This window comes from Ctenopharyngodon idella, chromosome 15 (genome assembly GCF_019924925.1).
Source record: "Ctenopharyngodon idella isolate HZGC_01 chromosome 15, HZGC01, whole genome shotgun sequence".
NCBI classification, from domain to species: Eukaryota; Metazoa; Chordata; class Actinopteri; order Cypriniformes; family Xenocyprididae; genus Ctenopharyngodon; species Ctenopharyngodon idella.
The window spans coordinates 31,702,239-31,724,449 of record NC_067234.1 but is presented as its reverse complement, the minus strand read 5'-3'; the positions used below and the strand labels follow the sequence as shown (position 1 = coordinate 31,724,449).

The window sequence follows — 22,211 nt, the reverse complement described above, 5'->3', positions numbered from 1 at the left end:
AGTTCTGTTGTTGGAGCTGGCCTTTGGCAGAAACTGCAGATTTGAAAAGCAAATTTAAACAGCCTAACACTGTCCTCCCACCCAGATGCGATGTGATCAAATTTCCAGCAGCAAGCAATTTATCTGTCCAAACCAGACTCGACTGGAGACGCGACAAAATCAATAAAAAATCACAGCCAATCAGAACAGCGTGTGGGCGGGCTCTCTTTCTCTCTGCAAGCGCACTGCATTCACAACGAAATGGATAAGTATCAAATTCATAAATCTTACACCATTTCAACATGATTAAAAACATTAATCATAGAATAGCCTACACTTATATGTTCACTTTGAGTTTATTTTCAAGATCTGAGGTGAATTATCCATTGCTGCTTTCACGAAAAATATTCAAACTCACATTCAATTCTTTTTACATTAAAGCACATAATCAGAACCTGAGATTGTCATTGTCATGCTTTGTTGCTCCAACCGCAAAGCCGCAGAAATAGACGCTGAGGAAGTTTAGAAAAGGCATGAGCAGAAGTGAAATGCTTATCATTATGAAGAACTATGCAAATCTCTGATTAGACTTATGGCACAGCAACAATAAGTCACTCAGGTTCATTGTTAAATACAGTTGAGCCTTATTACAGCATAACATTCATAGAGACTATATGTTGAATCTTAATGCGTCCAAATGTAAATTAATGTTCAGGAGAAGAAGCTCATGGTTGAGTCTGAGAATGTTTGACGTTTGTCACTTCAGTTTATTTTAAAATGTGTCATCACTAGTCCTGCTTTGATATAATGACCTGAAATGGTCATGACTTGCTTGAATAATAAGGTCAAATGGTCATGGCTGGTTATTAAATACAGTATTAGCAGGGCATTATATCTAATAAAGTTAATAAACAAAGTTAATGAAGTCTTCATAGAGGGTCCTGAAGTTAATTATGCTCAGCAGAGGCAATTTTGTTGTTTGGAAGAGCATCTCGTACAGAAATTGCCACCAAGGACTGACGTAACATGAGACTACTCATTGTTGCTAGTTACCTTTGTCAATTAACCCAAAGCAGGATGAAAACACATGTTTATTTCATGACTCTGTGCTCTAATTAGACCCAAGGGAGACAATCTGTCATAACACTTCTAATAAGCACAAACTACTATTGTTTTGTGTGTGCGGTCAGTAAACATTTGCTCTCTGCATTGTACCATCATATCATAATTTTTTAAATAAACAAATAAATAAATCACATAATAATTATTTTTTATTTAGTTTAGTTTAGTTCATTAAGTAGTAGTCAGTACATACCACCTGCATATTTACACTACACACTAAAAGTATGTATTTTGCTTGATAGCACAGACATTTCAGAACGTAGCAAGGGACATTCACATCAGAAATTGCTTCTTAAATGTTGCATATTTACATGTAAGCATTACACTGGTGTATATATAGTACTAAAAGTAGTTCTTTGGCTTGTAATCATAGGGGAACCACTTTAAGTGCCACTGAAGCACCAAATCTTGGTGCTTCAGTGGCTCTTCAGCGGTTCTTTGGGATGACTGAGGTGCTATTTAGCACCGCTACCGTATACAGAACCTGTTAAGCCCCTGTATGGTTCTTCAGCGGTTCTTCAGTGGTTCTTTAGGGTGGTTAAGGTGCTATATAGCACCACTGCCATACAAAGAACCTGTTAAGCCCCTTTAAAGGTCAAAAAGCCAAAGAACCACTGTTGGTGCTGTTTAGCACCATTTTTGTTGAAGAAATAAAATGCAAAATATCACCTCTTATGGGTTCTATAGCACCATTTGACAAAGGTGCTGTAGAGCACCTTTAAAGATATGGTGCTACATAGCACCAAAAGTGTTTCCATGATTCCACGCAACTTTTTTTTTGAGTGTAGATTCTAGCATAATTTATTTTCATAAATCATTATCACTTATCTTTTAGTTTATCAGACATTTTAAAAACTGCTATGGCAGGTTTATCCTCCTTCCATACTGTAAAGGTCAAAAGATACCAGTCACAAACAAGGGGTTATAGACAGGGCTTGACATTAACACCTGCCAACCTGCCAACCTGCCAAATGCGGGTGAATTTCAGCATGTAACAAGGTCACTTCTACTAGCCGTATTGTCAAAAATATTGATTTTTCGACACATATCGATGCTGAAATATCTGAAACACTTCCAATACTTATTTTCTGCAGAATCAACACCAGCTGTGCTTTCTCGCTCTCTCATCTCTCCGACAGTGATTTGACACACACACCCGCCTCCCCTCACTCACTCGTCTCATTTGCTCCGGATGAATATTATTGGTGTATAAACATAATTTTAGTCGTTCCCTAGATTTTGTGCTCACACTCAAAGTGCGCACACGTAAACCTGCATCTCAGTACCAAATTGAGTTCTTTTTAGCTGCTTATTGCGCTTAAACAGTCAAATACACACAAAATGTCAAACTGCCGGTCTTGGCGAGTATTTACATAAACACAGTCAGTTGTTTTAAGTGAACATACAGTAAACAGTTGAGAAAGAAAACGCATGAGTAACAGTATAATGGATCCGTGTGTCAGGTCTTAAAGTGACAGCAGCCTAATATACCTGCTGCCAAATTATGAGATAATATTAAAAATATCTATATGGCAGTTTTTCGATGTCATGGTATCGATGTCAAAATTGTGGCCAGTGAAAATGCTGAGTGGCTAACTTTGGAAAACCACTAGCCGTAGTGGCTGGTGGTGAGCAAAAAAGCCCTTATAGGCAATATTTGGGCTGAAAAGCATGCATGGATGTAAACTGCAGAAATGCTGTGCTTCTTGCATACTATTGCCACGGTATGGCACAGACACAATAATGCCGACAGATGTAAAATCAACAACTGGCAAGTTTATTGTGGGAACGGCAGGAACAGACACAATAGCAGGTGAGTAGAGACTTTGGGAGATGATTTCAGAATAATGTGATGGGAAGTGATACAGTCTTATCTTTTGCAGGTTGGATGAAGATGACAACACCACACTGGGAAGCAAATGAGACGAGGATATAACTGACTTGACGGGATAGCGAAATGAATCCTCAGGTGAGTAAGGCAGGTAAGTGAGTCCATATGCTCTGATGAGGTCAAACACCAACTGCTGTGAGCGTGATTTATAGTGCTGAGTATAGTGATGGGCTGTGATGAGTGACGTGTGTGTGATTACAATTCCAGGGACTTTAATCCTGTAGAGTGTGGAAGAGCCTGGTGTGATTGTGACAACTATTTGCTATGCACTATGATATGGGACATGCTAATTATAATCTCATATATAAGACGTTGTGTATGTATAGGATAAATAAAAAATATGTAGGATACATTTTACAGCAAATGTAGATATTATTCCCAAAATTCAAAGTAGGTTGTCCGTTTAATTTTTTCCTTTTTTTAAAAAGACAGAGTGGTTAATGGTTGTGTTGTTTTAAAAAAGAAAAAAAAACTGCATGCTAAATTACACATACATTAGCAGTGTAACAGACAACATTGAGCATCATAAATGGTCAGAATTATTTTTACTCATATAAGTTTATATGAGTAAAAAAGCCTCCATATCTTCATAGATAATGAAATTTAAAATATTGCCCAAACATAATAAGGGTCACACCAGACTGTGTACACATTTTTTCACACACATATATTTGTAGATCATATACACTATACACTACAGTTCAAAATGTTGGGGTCAGTGTGATTTTTTTTTTAAAGAAATTAATACTTTTATTCAGCAAGGAAGCATGAAATTGACAGTAAAGACATTTATAATGTTAAAAAGGATTTCTATTTGAAATAAATGCTGTTCTTTTGAATTTTATATTAATCAAAGGTTCCTGGAACACATTATCACTGTTTCCACAAAAATATTAAGCAGCAAAACTGTTTACAACATTTAAAAATAAGAAATATTTCTTGAGCAGCAAATCAGCATTAGAATGATTTCTGAAGGATCATATGACACTAAAACTGGAGTAAATTCTGCTAAAAAATTCACACAAATTAATTACATTTTAAAATATGTTAAAATAAAAAAACAGTATCACAATATTACTGTTTTTACTGTATTTTTGATCAAATAAATGCAGTCTTGGTGAGCATAAGACACTTCTTTCAAAAACATTAAAAAATCTTACCAACCCCAAACTTTTGAACATTAGTGTAATTGTAAGCCCACATATTTTGTTCCATTATTTATTTATTTATTTTATTATAAATGTAATTCTGAATTCCATATTTTCATAGAATTCAATGTTTTTTCATTAAAATATTTTCAACCTTCATTGTTCATCAGTTAAAGGGGAAAAATGTTAAATAAATATGACCTCAAGATCCTAATATAATTATTCTCATCTCTGTGGAGAAAAAAAAATACATTTGAAATGATCTGTTAGTGAACACAATTATCAAACATTGGTTTAACAGATTATATTTTTAGACGTTTTTTAAAATATGTTTATGCATCAAATTATATAAATCGTCACCTTGGAATTATAAGGTTCTATATGACATTTTTGTCAAAATTGAGTTATTCACATATTATTATTCTGTAAAAAAACTTATTTTTTTAAAAGTTGTATACATTTTGCTACTTTTTTTTTCTTTTTCTTTTCTTTTTTTTTTTTTAGAAAAAAAGGTTCTATCTACAAAGGAGTATGGAATGCAAAAACTCTGAAGCTCAATATCTCAAAACTGCTCAGAATGCAGATAGAACCTTATATTTCCAAGGTGGCGAAATATTAAACTTTGGTTTTTGATGGTGTACGTGTCAAATATACAACAGAATGCACATTGATTTTAAATGTTCTATCTGTCACTCTTACAAAAGCAATAACAAACAAACCCACTGTTCTTGCAATCTTATTTAGTCATTTTGACTTCTTTATGTGGGTCAATACGTGCACCATAACAAGGCATGGCTTTCTTCACATAGCTTCTAAGGCTCTCGTCTCTAAGGCCGTAAATGAGCGGGCTCAGAAAGCGAGGAAGCAGAATGAAGCAGAAATAGTAGATGAAAGACATATCTGCTTGAGATAAGCTGACACGCTGGACAAGTAAGAGTTCTGCGATAGGTTGTGAGAAAGCCATCATGCTGAGGAGCAACTGGAGCCCATGAAGTAGCACTGTGTGCAGAGCCTTGCTTACTGACACTCGGTCCTGCCGCATCTGACGGGTCTCCAGAAGGATCCGAATGTACGTAAAGAGGATGACCACAGCGACCACTGCAAAGAAGATCCCATTGAGGCTCACTTTGAACAGAGCTTGAATAGGAGAAGCATTGAGCACAGTGTTCTTGCAGAGCAAAGGGGTCGAATGGACATCTACACCCGGCTTGAGCCGCATCAAGACAAAGTCGATAGTGGGCAGGATGCAGCTGATGAACCACAGACTTAATATGATGATCCAAATCCATTCCGGCCTCCAGATGGCAGGACGGTGAAGTGGGTAGAAAATGGCCACGTAGCGCTCCAGTGACATGGTGGAAAGGATGAGTGGGGTGTTTAGGAAGGTAGCAGTGGACACAAACAGCAGTGGAGCACAGTAGACGACTGCAAACTGCACCCCGCCCATTGCTAGCAAGAAGAGGGACACGGAGGAGAGCAGCTGCAGGGTGTCATTCATCAGCATGTAGGTGAAAAGGATATAACGGGAGCTGTCAAAGAACTGCCTGTGAGATGCAAAGATGTACAACGTCAGGAGGATGAAGAACAGGAAGGCAATGAAGAGTGGGATCACCACACACACCTTCACAATGACAGAGAGGTTATTGCTGGATGTCGTGTTGCCTGGGAGTTCTGTCAGATTCTGCATGTTTTCAAGCGTTTTGCAACACTGCTGATGTTACAAAGGCTGAAAGGAAGTTTGCAAAGTAACATTGATTTAGTTTAGAATGTGGAAAATGAAAACCATATAAAACAACTGCAGGTAACTGTACAATGCAATCTCATCGAATGTGTGATTAATTGAATAATCTGCATCTAATCTGATTTCTATTCACAAAATGAACTTCACACGCTTGTTCACTCACCACACTGCCTCTGTTGGAAGAGAAATGAAAAGATGATCAGAGATGGGTAGCCCACTTTTATATTGCTGAAGATTTGCTGCATGACAAAGGAATGGGATTTGTTTTCCCATAGGATGGCTTAATTTCACGCTATATGAACACCAAACATCATTATAGCAATTAACCAAACAATCCAAACAAAACAAGTCAAGTTTCCCAGCTAACAGTATTTTGTTATAAGAACGTTCTCCAAATATTCAGTGTTGGTTCTGGGAATGTCCAGTTTTCGTGATGTTAGAGGAACATGTTTTAAAAGGTATGATGTTCCTCAAACGTTCTTTCAACTTAATTTTGATTTAGAATTCAACATTCTGGGAATGTTGATTTGGATTTGTAACACTCCAAGAACATAAAAACATCTAGTTTCCTTTTTGTTAGTAGAATGTTATTTAAAGGTTAGTCTGATGTTCCTGAAACATTCTTTCAAACATACGAACACCTGCTGTGACTTTATTTGTCATATAATCATTTGCTTGCTACTATTAAAAAAAAAAAAAAAAAAAAAAATTTGCTTTGCTAATGCAGAAATGTTTTCTACAAACATCTGCATTCGCTGATAAAGAAGCAACTCAACAAAAGTCAAGGGTCAAGAGCCCATCTAAAGCAACCACTGATCTCCATGATGGTGACCTCAAAAAGAAACATTTTCTGTAAGACCAACATCAAAACCTCTGTTAATTCTCAATAAGAACTTCTGTAGACGTGTGACAGAAATAAAGTCAGTCTGGTTAGTAATAAGTGAAGCTGGTAATGCTGTTTGTAGAGTTGTTTAATCAGATCTTCAGAGATTTACCCCCAGTTTCACAGACAAGGCTTAAGCTAGTCCTAGACTAAACTGAAAGTAACTTGCACTGACATACAGGGGCGTAGTCATCATTTCAGAAGTGAGGGGGACAGAAAAGTTGGGTGTAATACCAGTTTTAAAAAAAAAAATGTAATCTCATCTCTTGCTTTTAACTTAAAATCAATTTGCTTTTAATAAGAAATCAAATAAAACACAGTAAAATCCCCAGAGTTAAATCAACTCCGCTTAGAGTACATTTGGTCCCTCTCTGAATAGTGTTAAAATAACACTGAAGCAGAGTTAAAGTTAATGAGATAATTAAGCTATTAATTAAGTGATGATTGAACATTTATGATCAACACCTGCTGTTAACAAGCAGAATCACTGAAGAAAAGAGAAACACAAGAACTACAACTGAGTTAAGCCAAAACCGTTTAATTGAAATCAACTGAAGATAAAAGTCATTAAATCTCTCAAGATCTGATTAAAAGATCTGATTCACTTTTTTCTAACCATATTGACTTTATTTCTGTCACACTTCTAAAGAAGTTCTTATTGAGAATTAACAGCGGTTTAGATGTTAGTGTTTTATTGGTCAAAAAATTATGCCACCATCGTGGTGGTCAGGGTTTGTTTTAGTTGGGCTCTTGACCCTTTTATGTTTTTTTTAAATAATTTATGTTTGAGCAATTGCAATAGTGTTTCACCGCAAACACTTGTACATTGCTGAATCAAAATACTAAAGGAGTAGATCATCTTGAATTTGCTGCTTGAAAGCCATTTCAAATTAGCATCACAAGGAGGTCTCTTTGTCTTTGGTTCCTTGACTGAGATTCTGCATTGCAACAACAAAAATGCTTCAGTGCTAAAAATGAACAACTATTATTGTTCAGGCTTATACATGAAAACATAGCATACAATCCTCAACAGTGGTGACAATAATTATTTTTAAATTTACTCAATATATCGGTTTGCTGCAACTCTTTCTTCTCATGCTGTAGTTTCACAGGGTTGGTAATGTAAAATCAAAGTATATAAATGACAAAATATATGATCAGTTGCTTTGGATCTCACAATGACTACATCATATAAAAGCAGCTAACATCTACTCACTGTAAAGCACCAACGTCTCTGCTTTACAACAACATATGCATTGTTAGAGAAAAAAATCTGACATAGAAAGTCAAGTGTCAAGAGCCCAACTTAAGCAAACGCTGTTCTCCATGATGGTGGCTTCTTTTTTCTTTTCTTTTCTTTTCTTTTCTTTTCTTTTCTTGACCAATAAACTTCTGTTAATTCTCAATTCTGTAGATGTTTGAAAATAAAGTCAATCTGGTTAGTAATACATAAAGCTGGTAATGCTGTTTCTGGAGTTGTTTAATCAGATCTACAGAGATTTAACGATTTTTATCTTCAGTTGATTTCATCTAAGGCTGTGACTGAAGTCAGCTGTAGTTCTTGTGTTTCTCTTTTCTTCAGTGATTCTGCTTGTTAACAGCAGGTGTTTATCATTATTGCTCAATCATCACTTAATTAATTGCTTAATTATCTCATTAACTTTAACTCTGCTTCAGTGTTATTTTAACACTATTTAGAGAGGGACCAAATGTACTCTGAGTAGAGTTGATTTAACTCTGGGGATTTTGTTGTGAAGGGGCTTTTGCACCAGAGGAACCTTTTTTATAGTTCCTAGAACTATTAGTTGAAGTACCCGGATTTTGCTGTGTTCGCGCCGCAGGAAAGCTTGCCATAAAGAACCGGCAAAAGTAATGATTATGAATGTGACAAAAACAGCAAGGAGACATTTTAATTGTTTATTAATAAACTAATGTTTTCTGAATCAGTGTCGGCTGCAAAGATGTTGACATTGCTGACTCTCATCATCTCCGCATAGAGACAGATGCACATTTCATTCGGGTTAGGCCTACACCATCAGAGAGTAGCCTATTTCTTTTCGTTTTGAATTATTTTGCTTAAAAGACATTTCAAGCTTTCTATAGATATATTTCTCATGTCTGCGAGGCAAGCAGCCTATACGCTGAGTTTCGGTTCATTTAGCCTATAAGACACGCTCCAGTTCACGTGCAAGTGATCGCGCCTGCACCTCCATGTCATGGGATAGCTGTAACTTAAAGTTTTAAAAACGTCACTATTCATGACTGGATAGCCATTGCTATTGCAAAATTATTGATGTACATGGGAGATGTTCAACTTCACATCCAGGTTCATCAAAGCAAGATTTGCACTGTTGACACCATTAAAACAGACATTTGGCATTGGCATGAGTGACCAAAGGTTTGGCTATAGCAGCATAATGATGTGTCGGATCTATTGACTCTGTGGAGTTCCCGACAAACACTTTTGGCAGAGAGTCAAAGTGCACATTTAATTCTGCAGTGAGTTGGGCAGCTGTGGTTTTATGTTTTTTGGATACAATCTGGGTTAGTACCAGGACATCCCTTTCAGATAGCTTCCTGTTGCATTGACAGTTACTTCTGCTGGATGTGGTTCATCCTATTTGGTGGTATGCCAACATTACTCTGGATACTGTGACTCTCTATACACCACAAAGACTTGCTGTCCTGGTCACATATGAGCTAGCAAGACACGCACCAACAATTTGTCCTCTTTTGAACTCTGATGTCTCCCATTATGTTGTGTGGATTGCAATATTTTATGCACAGCTGTGCTATTGCTCTGCTAATTCAACCTTCACACTCTGCTCTTACTGATGGAATGTAAAATTAGTGAAGATTGGCCACCACACATATAAACTGGCCACTGCACATATATGCGTGAAACCTCCAACACTATATTGGCCAGTGTTTCATTGTCCAACCCCTGTATGTGTGTGTACCTGGTATTCCTTAATGTCCCCATGAGGATAGTAATCATTTTTGACCATGGGGTTATCTTTTGGTCCCCATGAGGAAAACAGCTCATAAACCATACTTTTTAAAAAGGTAAAAAATGCAGAAAGTTTTCTTTGATGGGTAGGTTTAGGGTTAGGGGATAGAATATACAGTTTGTACAGTATAAAAATCATTAGGTCTATGGAAAGGTCATTAGGTCATAAAACATGGAAAGCAGTGTGTGTGTGTGTGTGTGTGTGTGTGTGTGTGTGTGTGTGTGTGCTGTAATTTTTATAAATATTAAATCCAAGGATTTATATGTACACCTAATTTTTCATCTGGTTAACAAGACCCTATGGCAAAACTATAATCTAAAAAGGAAATAATTCATTACTTTAAAACATTTATTTTCTATTTATTAAATAAGTATCATTAAATTATTGCATTAACTTTAATAAAGTTATTTTGTGGTTAAGTATTTTTTTCGTTTCTTTCTTTTTTTTAATTTTTTTTTTTTTTTTTATTAATCTGTTATATAAGTTGTGAAATATTCACTGCTAGAAGAGCATACTCAGAATGTTTGTATGTTTCATATGGCTAGTCATTAACAGGGCTATCAATTATTGACTGCGACCTCTGGTGCTCTGCCTTATTTTACCATATTGTTTGTTATGCAGTGCGGCAGACAAAGTACTCAGAGACGAAAGTACATTGACAGCTTGATCTGCAGTGTCATATGCGTCATAAGGCCAGTGAAACACGTATCTCACAACTGCTTGAAGTGCACTGACCTAAAATGTGGAGAGAAGAGGGAACAACAAAAAGCAAACAGCAAGCTTTATCATAAAGAACATCTGGAGCAGTTGGGGGGTTGAAAAAAAGAGCTGTCTGCATGTTTCAGGTCAACTACTAGAAGTGCTGCTACTCTCTTAGAGCTATGTGAGATGTAATGATGTAAGTATTAAACTTAGTTATATTAGCTAAATTAAATCTTTGTTCCTTTTAGTTTTAACATATATATTTGTAATTTAAATCAACGTGCAGACAACAACTTTACAGAAAATAAAGCTTTTACACATCAGTATCAACCCACTTAGAAGGCGACGTTCTTGTGCACGTTCCCACGCGGTCCTCTGTTTGGTCATTTAATAACGTTCTCGATATGAGTTTAGGGGGACGTTCTATTTTGGTTATTTTATGGTTGCGCGAGAACGTTACAAAGAGGACATTTGGGAAGTTAACAGAACGTCCTATAGTAATAGTCCCCTAAACATTCCCAGAACGTCCTGAATGTTCCCTGAAGGTCCACCAAATAAAGTCCCCCAACCCTTAAAAGAACACATCGTGACCGTCTCTGAATGTTCTTGGAACGTTACCAGATGAAATAATAAAGTTTGAAATCACCGTTATTGAGGTGAGTGTTTGCTTTAGATGGGCTCTTGATTCTTGTCTAAATGTTTTGCCTAAATGATTTCTGCATAATGATGAAAACTTTCCAAATATCAAAGTAGGACAGGCTCTTTTGCAGTATTATAGGCCTACAAAAACATGAAAGGAATACAATATTCAGAGATCAATGACCAAGGTCACTGTACAACAATGATGAAATCATCAACTCTAAGCAAACAAATTTATTTGATCTTTTTTTTTCTCACGATTTGTTTTGAAACAAATGTGCTTCAGAAACACACAGTTTCACAAATTTTCAATTCATTTTTTGACAAGTGCAGCAGGAACGTTCTGGGAACATCACAAATAAATTATGGTTAACTAAACGTTCAGAGAACGTCCTGAATGTTCTGTAAAGGTCCGCCAAAACATGTGCCCCAACCCTTAAAAGAACTCCACACCGTGACCGTCTTTGAACGTTCTGGTAACGTTACTAGGCAACGTCCTTAACACGAGTGGGGACGTTCTGAGAATGTAAAATTTCTAGCGGGGGAGCTACCTTTATTTTATTTCATTTATTTTATTTATTCATTTATTTTCTTTTTTTTATCTGGATCTTTTTCCCAGATGTACTCTTTTTTTTAGACTGTAAAAAAGCATTCAGAGTAGAATTTCTAAATCGACTAAGGCCCTGTTTACACCTAGAGATGGATGTGGATGATGTTAAATACAGGTTTAAATGGGGTCTAAAACGTTTTGAGCTTGTCCACTTTCGACCACTTCGAGGTAGTCGAAAACACATTAGACCGGATTTCTTTCGTAGTGTAAACATCATGTGGTCAAATGTGTTTGAACAGCCACAAAAGACTGCCTACTCTCCGCCTACTTACCTAATGCCTAAACATTATGGGAATCGCTCTAACCAGACGGGGTTTAAACTTTGTTGGCTGGAGATCCAAGTTTGGTTTGAAGACAAAATATGTACCAAGCACAATGTTCTCTCACCATTCCTGGTTTCTAAGCTGCTATATAAGTATGTTTATCTGTTGTCTCTGGGTGCATTCATATGTAAATTGTGCTAGCTTTTTTTTCATTAGATCGAAAGATCTGAAAAACCCCATACAGTTACCCGCCCATAGACCCTCCCCTTGAGGAAATCAGGACAGAAATGGTTGAAAGTGGACAAAAGTGACAGATTGTAATCTGATCGACCAAAACGCATCTTAATACCAGGTGTAAACAGGACCTTAAATTCCAAGATTTTGCTTTGTTTTCATATTGGCATGCCTTTAATGATTCTCTGTAGATACCACCTTCTCGCATCCTACAATTCTATATCAGGGATGGGCAACTTTGGCCCTGGAGGGACACTGTCCTGTAGAGTTTAGCTCCAACCCTAATCAAACACACCTGAATAAGCAGACAGTGGCCCTCCAGGAACCAAGTTACTCATCCTTGGTCTATATACTTGATGCATTAAAAATATCTTTGCTCTAAGATTAAGCATATACAAAGCTCAATTTGTGGTGTTATATGAGCTGAATATTCAAATCTTTATATGTTACACTAAAACACTCTAAAAAGTCCAGTTATTTTAGTTATGAGTTGATGTTTTTGAAAGCCTACCATTCTTACCCTCTCCCTGAGGGTCAGACGTGCATCATGGAAAACAGTTGTTCAAATCTTCACAGAGTCAAATCCTAAGTGACTAATTATGTGCTTTAAAGGTTAAAAAGGCCATCAACTTTGCATATCAGTGTAATTTGTGCTTCCTAATTGTTTGCGCTGATGCAACCCGCCTGGCAACATGAGGCCAAGTTGCTTGATCCCTTTGCGAGTTGCTCCGAGCTAAGCTGCAAAGCAAATGTTTATTCAATGACTTCTCACTCTGATTAATCTCCAGAGTGATATCTCCTCATAATGTCATAATGATGTAAATATGTTTAATAAACATTGGCCTACAGAGAGTACAGCACCCAAAACACTTTCATAGTTTTGTGAAAATTTCTTTAAAAAAGAAAGTTATGCAATTATACTTTATGGACTTTGTGATACTCAGTATCTCAAACAAACATGAGTAGTAGTTATGTAACGATTGTGCTACATAGCCTCTATAGTGCCAACAAGAAGTCAACATCAAAAGGAGAGTGCACCATTTCCTTTAGTTATATATATATATATATATATATATATATATATATATATACATATATATACTGTATGTTTTTGGACGCTTTTTTATTTAAAGTTGGTCAGTGTACCATTACTGATGTTAGTATACCAATAATTCACGAAAATGATTTATACCTTGCATGGGTTAACACAGATTATTAATGTATATGTTTAGTGCTTCATTATTCTATACTTTTGTGTGTTTGGTCCCTGCTTGTTCATTTGGTACAGGCCGTGTTTCGTTATAAGATTTCAGTGATGATTAATTTTGTTTCTTTTTGAGATTTCAAAGACGGTTGATTTTGTTCTGTTGAGAGATTTCAATGATGGTCAGTTTTGAGATTTCATTGACAGTCAGTTTTATTCTGTGACGAGATCTCAATGATGGATGTTTTTTTCTTTACGAAATTTCAGTGAGTGTCGGTTTTATTTGATTACAAGATCTCAGTGATGGTCAGGTGTGTTCAGTTACGAGATCTTAATGTCGGTCAGTTATGTTCGATTACGCCTCCCATGGTGGTGATACACATTTGAGTCTGCTTAGATCGGGGAGGTTAGGACCGGGTGGGATTATATTAGTGTCCTGACCCAGATGTGAGTGAGGTTTAAGGAGGTAAGCGTAACCAGCTAGTAAAGAGCTGTATGGTTACCCAGACCTCAAGAGGAGCACTAACGAAGGACTGTGGTCTTTAGTTTTCTCGTTCTTGTGCCCGTTTCCTATGCTGGCGACCTGGGTTCAAGTCCCACCTCGGAGCAGGTACAAGTAGAACCCAGAGGGTTTATACTTACAACAGAGCAAATGTTAATCTCAAAACATATTTCTGTAAAATGTGTTGTGAAAATCAAATGTGAATACATATCTCCATGAAATTTTGTTCAGATACTAAATATTTCGACAATCACATACACATGTACACTTCTGGTGATGCAAGGATTTAGTGTTTTATTATTATGTATCTATTTATTTATTTTTATTTTATTATTTTTTTTGTAAAAGGTGTATTCATGCATTTACACCGTTTTGACCAGCAGGGGTCACCAATGTGTGGTGTTTCAAATGCTTTAAAACAGTGAATCATTTTGCAAAGCAATTTTTCCAATTGTTTCGAAGCATTGAAAAGATTATTAAAAAAAGGCTTTTTTCCAACATGTGGAAGTGATATCAACAACTCACCCTTTGATCCATCAATGAATCCTAAAAAAGTATCACAGGTTCCAGAAAATATTAAGCAGCACAACTGTTTTCAACACTGGTGATAATTCAGCATATTAAAATGATTTCTGAAGTGACACTGAAGATTGGAGTAATGGCTGATTAAAATTCAGCTTTGCAGCACAGAAATAAATAACATTTTAAAGTATATTCAAATAGAAAACCATTATTTTAAATTGTAATAATATTTAATAATATTACTGTATTTTTGATCAAATAAATGCAGGCTTGATGAGCATATGAGACTTCTTTCAAAAACAATAAAAATAGAAATGAAAAAAAAAAAAAAGAGTGCTTCCATGTAAGTTGTAAGAACTAAATAAAGAGCTATTTCATTTGTGATGTGAAACTAACTAACTAACTACCTACATGGTATGTGATGTAATGTAGGGATTATTTTTGCCCCAGGGTTACACCCCTTATTTTCTGGGGTTTATTTTAACCCTTTATTCAGTAAAGTTTATGGCGACTGTACTGGGGCGTTGGGCGGTATGTGATGTGCTGTATGGATTATTTTACACCAGGGTTACACCCCTTATATTCTGGGGTTTATGTTAACTCTTTATACAGTACAGCTTATTGCAACTGTACTGGGGCGTTAGGACCCACTTAGGCCACAGGTTGATCAGACCTGCTCGCCTCTCTAGCACCTCTTCCCGCAGCTACCCTGTCTACCAGGAGGTCTCCCATCCAGATATAGACCGGGCTCAACCCTGCTTAGCTTCAGTGGGTGTGCAGGTGAAAGCTTCAGGTTGACCGCTGCAGGGCTTCTCAAGCAGCTTTCTAACCCTAGACCATCTTACGTAGCAAAAATGGTATGTCTGAATTTTTGGGGTTACCATTGTGCTGAAGAGTAGAGCCTGTGTGTAGGCTGAAGTACTTACAAATGTAGGTTAGTTATGTAAAAACTTGAAAAATTGTGATTGTTTTTTTTTTTGTTTGTTTTTTTTTTTTTTAAAACTTTTACAGAAGTTCTTATTGAGAAGGGGTCTAAATGTAATGTTTGTTTTTTGCATTTGGTATCACCATAATGGTGATTGGTGTTTCCATTAGTTAGGCTCTTAACTCTTATTATATGTTTGGCTTCTGTGCCAGTATTCAGTAGCAAAGAAAGATGAAGTGAGATCACACGATAATAGTTATTTATGGCTTTATAGTCATCATGAAATAGTCACTGATGTCATTTGTGTTATTGTGTTGTGCAGTTAAAACATTAATATTACAAACCCTGCACATGAGACAACACAGCATTGCAGTATGAAGACTTAAAAAAAACAACACAAAAATTGTGCTACGATGACACACAAAGACATCAAGAATCAGCACATGAATCTCAACAATGGTGACAATCAAAAGTGTCATGCCGCAATGCATGCTGGGAACAATAGTACAAAACTCCCAGCATGCATCACAGCATGAATAAATTATGCAGCTGAATTGTCCTATTATTTTCTTTAATTCAAACTATTTGCTTTTATTTTTGCTGTGTTTTTGTTCTGTATTTTTGTGATGTTCAGAGTTGATCTGATTGTCTGAATATTTTGTTGTCACCATTGCTGAGATTCATATGCTGATTGCTCATATCTGTGTTTGTCATTATCACTTTAATATCAATTTAGTTATCTAACTGATTTTAGTAGTGTAGTAGGGTTTGTAATTTAAATATCTTAATAATGCAACATGATTATTATATTCAAATGTTATCAATGATTCAGGCTGTTTCATGATGATTATAAAACTATCAATAGCTAAGTTACATATCAGTTGTAGCTTTTGTGTTTCTGTTTGTCTTTTTCTGTGCTCTTCTTTCCTTCAGTGATTCTGCTTGTTAACAGGTTTGTTAATGCTGAGATGATTCTGTAAATAATATATAAAAAATCAGATAAGGTTCAGTTCTGTTTTATTTCTTTGTTCTTGGTTGACATTTGGCATTGCTATGGCCTGCTTTTGGCTCAGATCTGTACTGTGATACTGACTACATCTACATTTAGACAAACACAAATTTTCCCAAAATCTTTTTACTCTTGTTTGTGTTTACTAACAGTGCATGCTAACTTCCACAACCTCAAGATATATTAAATTAACGAACACAGCATGAACACTGGAGAATTATTGTCACAATTATGTTCTGTTAGATTAATTTTCATGGACTTCTAGTTTATATTCATCAGTTCCCTGTTTCCAAGCCACTCATCAGTTTCCATGGACACTCATTATCATCACAGCTGTTTGTTTTATGTTCACATGCTGTTGTGTTTGCTCTTTTGGACCATCCTCTTTGCTTTGTTTAATAAACTGAACTGTTATTGTCATCATCTTTGGACTAATAAGTTACAGAATACCAGACCCAGAATGGATTTTGCTGCAGCTTTCACTGCCCTAGCCAGGGAAAGACTTTTCTTTGTTAAATATTCCATCGATTTCTGCGCCCTCACCCAACAAATAGCTTTCAATGATGTGGCCGCTATTCTAGTTTATAAAGTTATAAATATGGAGATTTTTCTTACAAAAATGCATCACTTCATTTCAGCAGGTCTTTATTAACCCCTGGAGCCATATGAATTACTTTTATGATGAATGGATGTGCTTTTTTTGGGGCTTCAAAATATCGGTTACTATACACTCCCATTATAAAGCTTGGAAGAATATTTTTTAATATACAGTATCTCACAGAAGTGAGTACACCCCTCACATTTTTGTAAATATTTTATTATATCTTTTCATGTGACAACACTGAAGAAATGACACTTTGCTACAATGTAAAGTAGTGAGCGTACAGCTTGTATAACAGTGTAAATTTGCTGTCCCCTCAAAATAACTCAACACACAGCCATTAATGTCTAAACCGCTGGCCACAAAAGTGAGTACACCCCTAAGTGAAAATGTCCAAATTGGGCCCAAAGTGTCAATATTTTGTGTGGCCACCATTATTTTCCAGCACTGCCTTAACCCTCTTGTGCATGGAGTTCACCAGAGCTTCACAGGTTACCACTGGAGTCCTCTTCCACTCCTCCATGACGACATCACGGAGCTGGTGGATGTTAGAGACCTTGCGCTCCTCCACCTTCCATTTGAGGATGCCCCACAGATGCTCAATAGGGTTTAGGTCTGGAGACATGCTTGGCCAGTCCATCACCTTGGCTCAGCTTCTTTAGCAAGGCAGTGGTCATCTTGGAGGTGTGTTTGGGGTCCTGCGGCCCAGTCTCCGAAGGGAGGGGATCATGCTCTGCATCAGTATGTTACAGTACATGTTGGCATTCATGGTTCCCTCAACTGTAGCTCCCCAGTGCCGGCAGCACTCATGCAGCCCCAGACCATGACACTCCCACCACCATGCTTGACTGTAGGCAAGACACACTTGTCTTTGTACTCCTCACCTGGTTGCCGCCACACACGCTTGACACCATCTGAACCAAATAAGTTTATCTTGGTTTCATTAGACCACAGGACATGGTTCCAGTAATCCATGTCCTTAGTCTGCTTGTTTTCAGCAAACTGTTTGCAGGCTTCCTTCTGGGATGACAGCCATACAGACCAATGTGATGCAGTGTGCGGCATATGGTCTGAGCACTGACAGGCTGACCCCCCACCCCTTCAACCTCTGCAGCAATGCTGGCAGCACTCATACATCTATTTCCCAAACACAACGTCTGGATATGACACTGAGCACATGCACTCAGCTTCTTTGGTCGACGATGGTGAGGCCTGTTCTGAGTGGAACCTGTCCTGTTAAACCGCTGTATGGTCTTCGCCAGAGGTGTAAAGTCCAGGGGTCAGAAAGTAAACGTCCTGCCATATTTTTTATTCCACCCACTGAAGCAGTGTTAAAGTTAATGAGATAATTAAGTGATAAATTGAGTGATGATTGACCATTATTGAAGACACCTGATGTTAACAAGCAGAGTCACCAAAGGAGAAAATCACAATTGACCCTTGACTTTTTAACATTAGATTTTGTTTGGGCTGGTCTGAGTTGTAACACCCAGACAAGTAAAGAAAAGAAGAGGATCAGGTGTTGTTGGTTATATTTTCACATAATCATTATTTGTCCTGAATCACTGAACTCATTAAGAGCCAAATCTCTGAGTTAGATTTACATTATTGATTACAGCAGCACTGTGATTCTACAGCAGAAGATCAGCTTTTTCAACATAATCTGAAGGATTTCTCAAAAGGTGTTCTGACCAAAAAAAAAAAAAAAAAGGCAATGCATTTAGAGACACAGACATCAAGAATCAGCCTGTGAACAGTGGTGAGAATAATAAATCATGTTGCAGTGCATTCTGGGAGCCACCAATCAAAATTCATCCATGGCTCCCATCATGCATTGCTGCATAAATAAATTAGGAGCTTAATTGTCTTAGTAATTTCCTTTATTGTCACTATTTTTATTTATTTATTTTTTCTGTTTTTATGTGACTTTTTAGTAGCTTGTTTTCTAATGTTCAGAGTTGATCTGTTTATCAGGATATGTTGCTTGTCGCCGTTGTTGAGATTCACAGGCTGATTCTTGATGTCTGTGTGTGCCTAAAGGCAAGTTTTTTTTTTTTTTTTTTTTTTTCAGAACAACCTTTGTGAAACCCTTTGGATTATATTGTAAAAGCTGATCTTCTGCTGTAGAATCACAGTGCTGCTGTAATCAATAATGTAAATTTAACTCAGAGATTGGGCTCTAAATGAGTTCAGTGATTCAGGTCAAATAATGATTACATAAAAACATAACCAACACCACCTGACCATGCTTTTTTTCTTTGCTTGTCTGGCTGTTACAACTAAAGGCTGTTACAAATTTTTTTTTTCAGATCCTCAGAGAGTTCTTTGCCATGAGGTGCCATGTTGAACTTCCAGTGACCAGTATGAGAGAGTGAGAGCGATAACACCAAATTTAACACACCTGCTCCCCATTCACACCTGAGGCATTGTAAAACTAACAAGTCACATGACACTGGGGAGAGAAAATGGCTAATTGGGCCCAGTTTGGACATTTTCACTTAGGGGTGTACTCACTTTTGTGGTCAGCGGTTTAGACATTAATGGCTGTGTGTTGAGTTATTTTGTTATACAAGCTGTACACTCACTACTTTACATTGTAGCAAAGTGTTTTCTTCAGTGTTGTCACATGAAAAGATATAATAAAATATTTACAAAAATGTGAGGGGTGTACTCACTTCTGTGAGATACTGTAACTCTGATTGTGTTTGAAAGAAGATAATCATATACACCTAGGATGGCTTGAGGGTGAGTAAATTCATTTTTGGGTGAACCAACCCTTTAACCTTCAAATGTATGTACTTTAGCTATTTGTATTTTGTTACAGGCAGTGTACTATAACTCACTGTTATGGTATTGCATATTACTTGTTAAGGTTAGTGTTTTTGATCTTACTGTACAGTTTGAATGTTTTAAGCATGATTGTGTCTCAGTGCTCCATGTCTATCCCCAACACACAAGCAAATCTAAATTTAGCTCTAGATGTCATCAACTAAGAAGATGTCATCTTTTAGAGTTTCACTGTCAAACCCTTTATAAATGTTTGTTCACAGTATGCAGGTACAGTTACGCCTGATGACCAGGGCTCAAGGACAGAGTCAAGAATACTTTCAGTAAATGGTATAGCAAGGTTATGTAACACTGATTTCGTGTTTTTCTGTGTTGTAAACTGAATACTTGTTCAGTCTTTGTTTTTCAAGTCAACATGGACCTTATTTAGAATGTACATATTCATTGTTTAAGTATCATTGATGAGTTGTTTCTCACATATTTTGTGAATTGTTGTAAATGTGCTTTTGTTGTCTGTCTAATTGTCTCCCAGATGTGCGCACAATGGCCAGTCAGAATGCCAGTGGTGATGAGCAGATGCAACTGATCCAAGTTGACCCCGTCCGGAGGAACATTTCACTGGCGCTGACCCAGATCTTTGTGTGGCCCTTCATCTACCTCATCTTCCTCATGCTCTTAATATTCTCCAAGAAAGAGACTTTCAGAACAGAGACACGCTATATATTGTTTGGTCACTCTCTCTTGGTAGACCTAATATTTCTTTGTCTGACAGATTTTGTGGTGCTCTTATCATACAACTTTGTTTTATTACCTCTGCATTTCTGTATCCCCATATGCATGTTAACGGAAGCAGTTGCAGTAAGTGCACCATTAACCATCGGTGCCATGTGTGTGGAGCGCTATGTGGCCATTTGCATGCCTCTCCGACATCATGCGATCTCCACCTCTAGAAGAGCTATAATGGTGATTTTAATGATTTGGATCCTGAGCTCCATAAACCCCTTTGTTGATATGTTCATTCTCATCAGCACTGCCTCTCGTGAATACTTGTCTCAGCTCACACACTGCCACTATGAGATTATGATTCCGGATAAGATTCGTCATTTTGCTAGGGGTCTGTTGTATATTGTGGGGCTTGTGGCTATTTTGATCATTGAAGTCTTTTGTTATGTAATGATATATATTGCTGCACGCGCAGCATCTGGTGACAAGAAGTCAGCAGCAAAAGGGCAGCGAACCATTTCCCTCCACATCCTTCAGCTGCTTTTATGTACTGCCGAGGTGATGTGCCCTTACATTGAGGCTGTAGTTATGGAGTATGATATTCATTCATATCTGACTGTCCGATTTATAAATTTCCTGGCATTTAGTATCACTTCTAGAGCAGTAAGTCCTCTTGTCTATGGGTTCAGAGATGAGAAATTCTATGCAGCCATGGCTTACTATATCAGATGCAAAAACAATGTTATCTCATCTGACACTGATAAACTATAATGATTATCTTTTTTTAAAGGATTTTGATCTTGCCTAAATTCCTTTCAAAATGTCATGAAGTAAAATTTGTAATGCATCAAAACTCAGTTTTGGTTGACCAACTACCTAAACATCCCATACTAATTGATATATTCTAATAATGAAGATCTAGAGTTTTAAATTGTCTGGCCAACAGCAAGATTTGTCTTGGGAAATGTAGTGTATTGTTTAAGGGTGACATCTGTTGACTTAAGTAAACGTGACTGTCAGAATCAACTTACAAAGATTTAGAGAGTATTTTATTTAGTGTATCACATAATCGATTACAATATTGCCATTACTTGTTACACTTTCAAATATTTTATGTATATTGTTTTAAGTTTTAGTAATTTATTTGAACATAATTATGTCATTTTAATTATTAACAATTACATGGATATTTTATTGTAAATTTGCATTAGATACAAATTTGCTGAACAAATAGATTAAATCTTGTGTTGAACGATTTATATGTAATCACAGACTATTTGAGATCAGTGTACAATGTGATTATTCACAAATTATTATTATTCATTTTGGCATCTAATAAATATCAGTGAGTTCTGTTAAAACATTTCACATGTTAGAAAAGAACAATAATCATACAACAATACTAGTGAATTAATCTCTTTTTAAGCTAAATGTGTATCTAGCATTTGCATTTGATATATAACTCCTTTTTCTCTTTCTGAATACTCCTAAGGTCTTTCAATGTAATACATCTGTGAATAACAAACATGCAAAGGCTACAGTGAGTGTGATACTCAAGACACTTCCACATTTTTGTGGAAGTTTGTGGAACTTTGTATTTTATATATCTAAGGGAAAATATTAATAGGTGATTTTTTTTAACAATACGTTCATTTGTTTGAAAAATAAATTCCATTATTTAAATACATAGTAAACAGCAGCATTGTGGTTGTGCA

The 22,211-nt window shown here is 36.6% G+C and overlaps 2 protein-coding genes across 2 annotated transcripts; one reads left to right on the top strand and one right to left on the bottom strand.

Moving 5' to 3' along the window:
• Positions 1 to 4,876: 4,876 nt before the first annotated feature.
• On the bottom strand, positions 4,877 to 5,927 carry LOC127495602 (odorant receptor 131-2-like). Its single transcript, XM_051862542.1, has one exon. It carries the CDS (start codon positions 5,825 to 5,827, stop codon positions 4,877 to 4,879), a length of 951 nt encoding a protein of 316 aa, XP_051718502.1. The 5' UTR covers positions 5,828 to 5,927.
• Positions 5,928 to 9,757: 3,830 nt separating this feature from the next.
• Positions 9,758 to 21,577, top strand: LOC127495555 (odorant receptor 131-2-like). Its single transcript, XM_051862479.1, has 2 exons — positions 9,758 to 10,673; positions 20,306 to 21,577. Exon 2 carries the CDS (start codon positions 20,317 to 20,319, stop codon positions 21,265 to 21,267), a length of 951 nt encoding a protein of 316 aa, XP_051718439.1. The 5' UTR covers positions 9,758 to 10,673; positions 20,306 to 20,316; the 3' UTR covers positions 21,268 to 21,577.
• Positions 21,578 to 22,211: the final 634 nt, after the last annotated feature.

What these genes read in the sequence shown, in the direction of transcription:
- LOC127495602 (XM_051862542.1), bottom strand. Translation starts at nt 5,827, where the DNA reads ATGCAGAATCTGACAGAACTCCCAGGCAACACGACATCCAGCAATAAC.
- LOC127495555 (XM_051862479.1), top strand. Translation starts at nt 20,317, where the DNA reads ATGGCCAGTCAGAATGCCAGTGGTGATGAGCAGATGCAACTGATCCAA.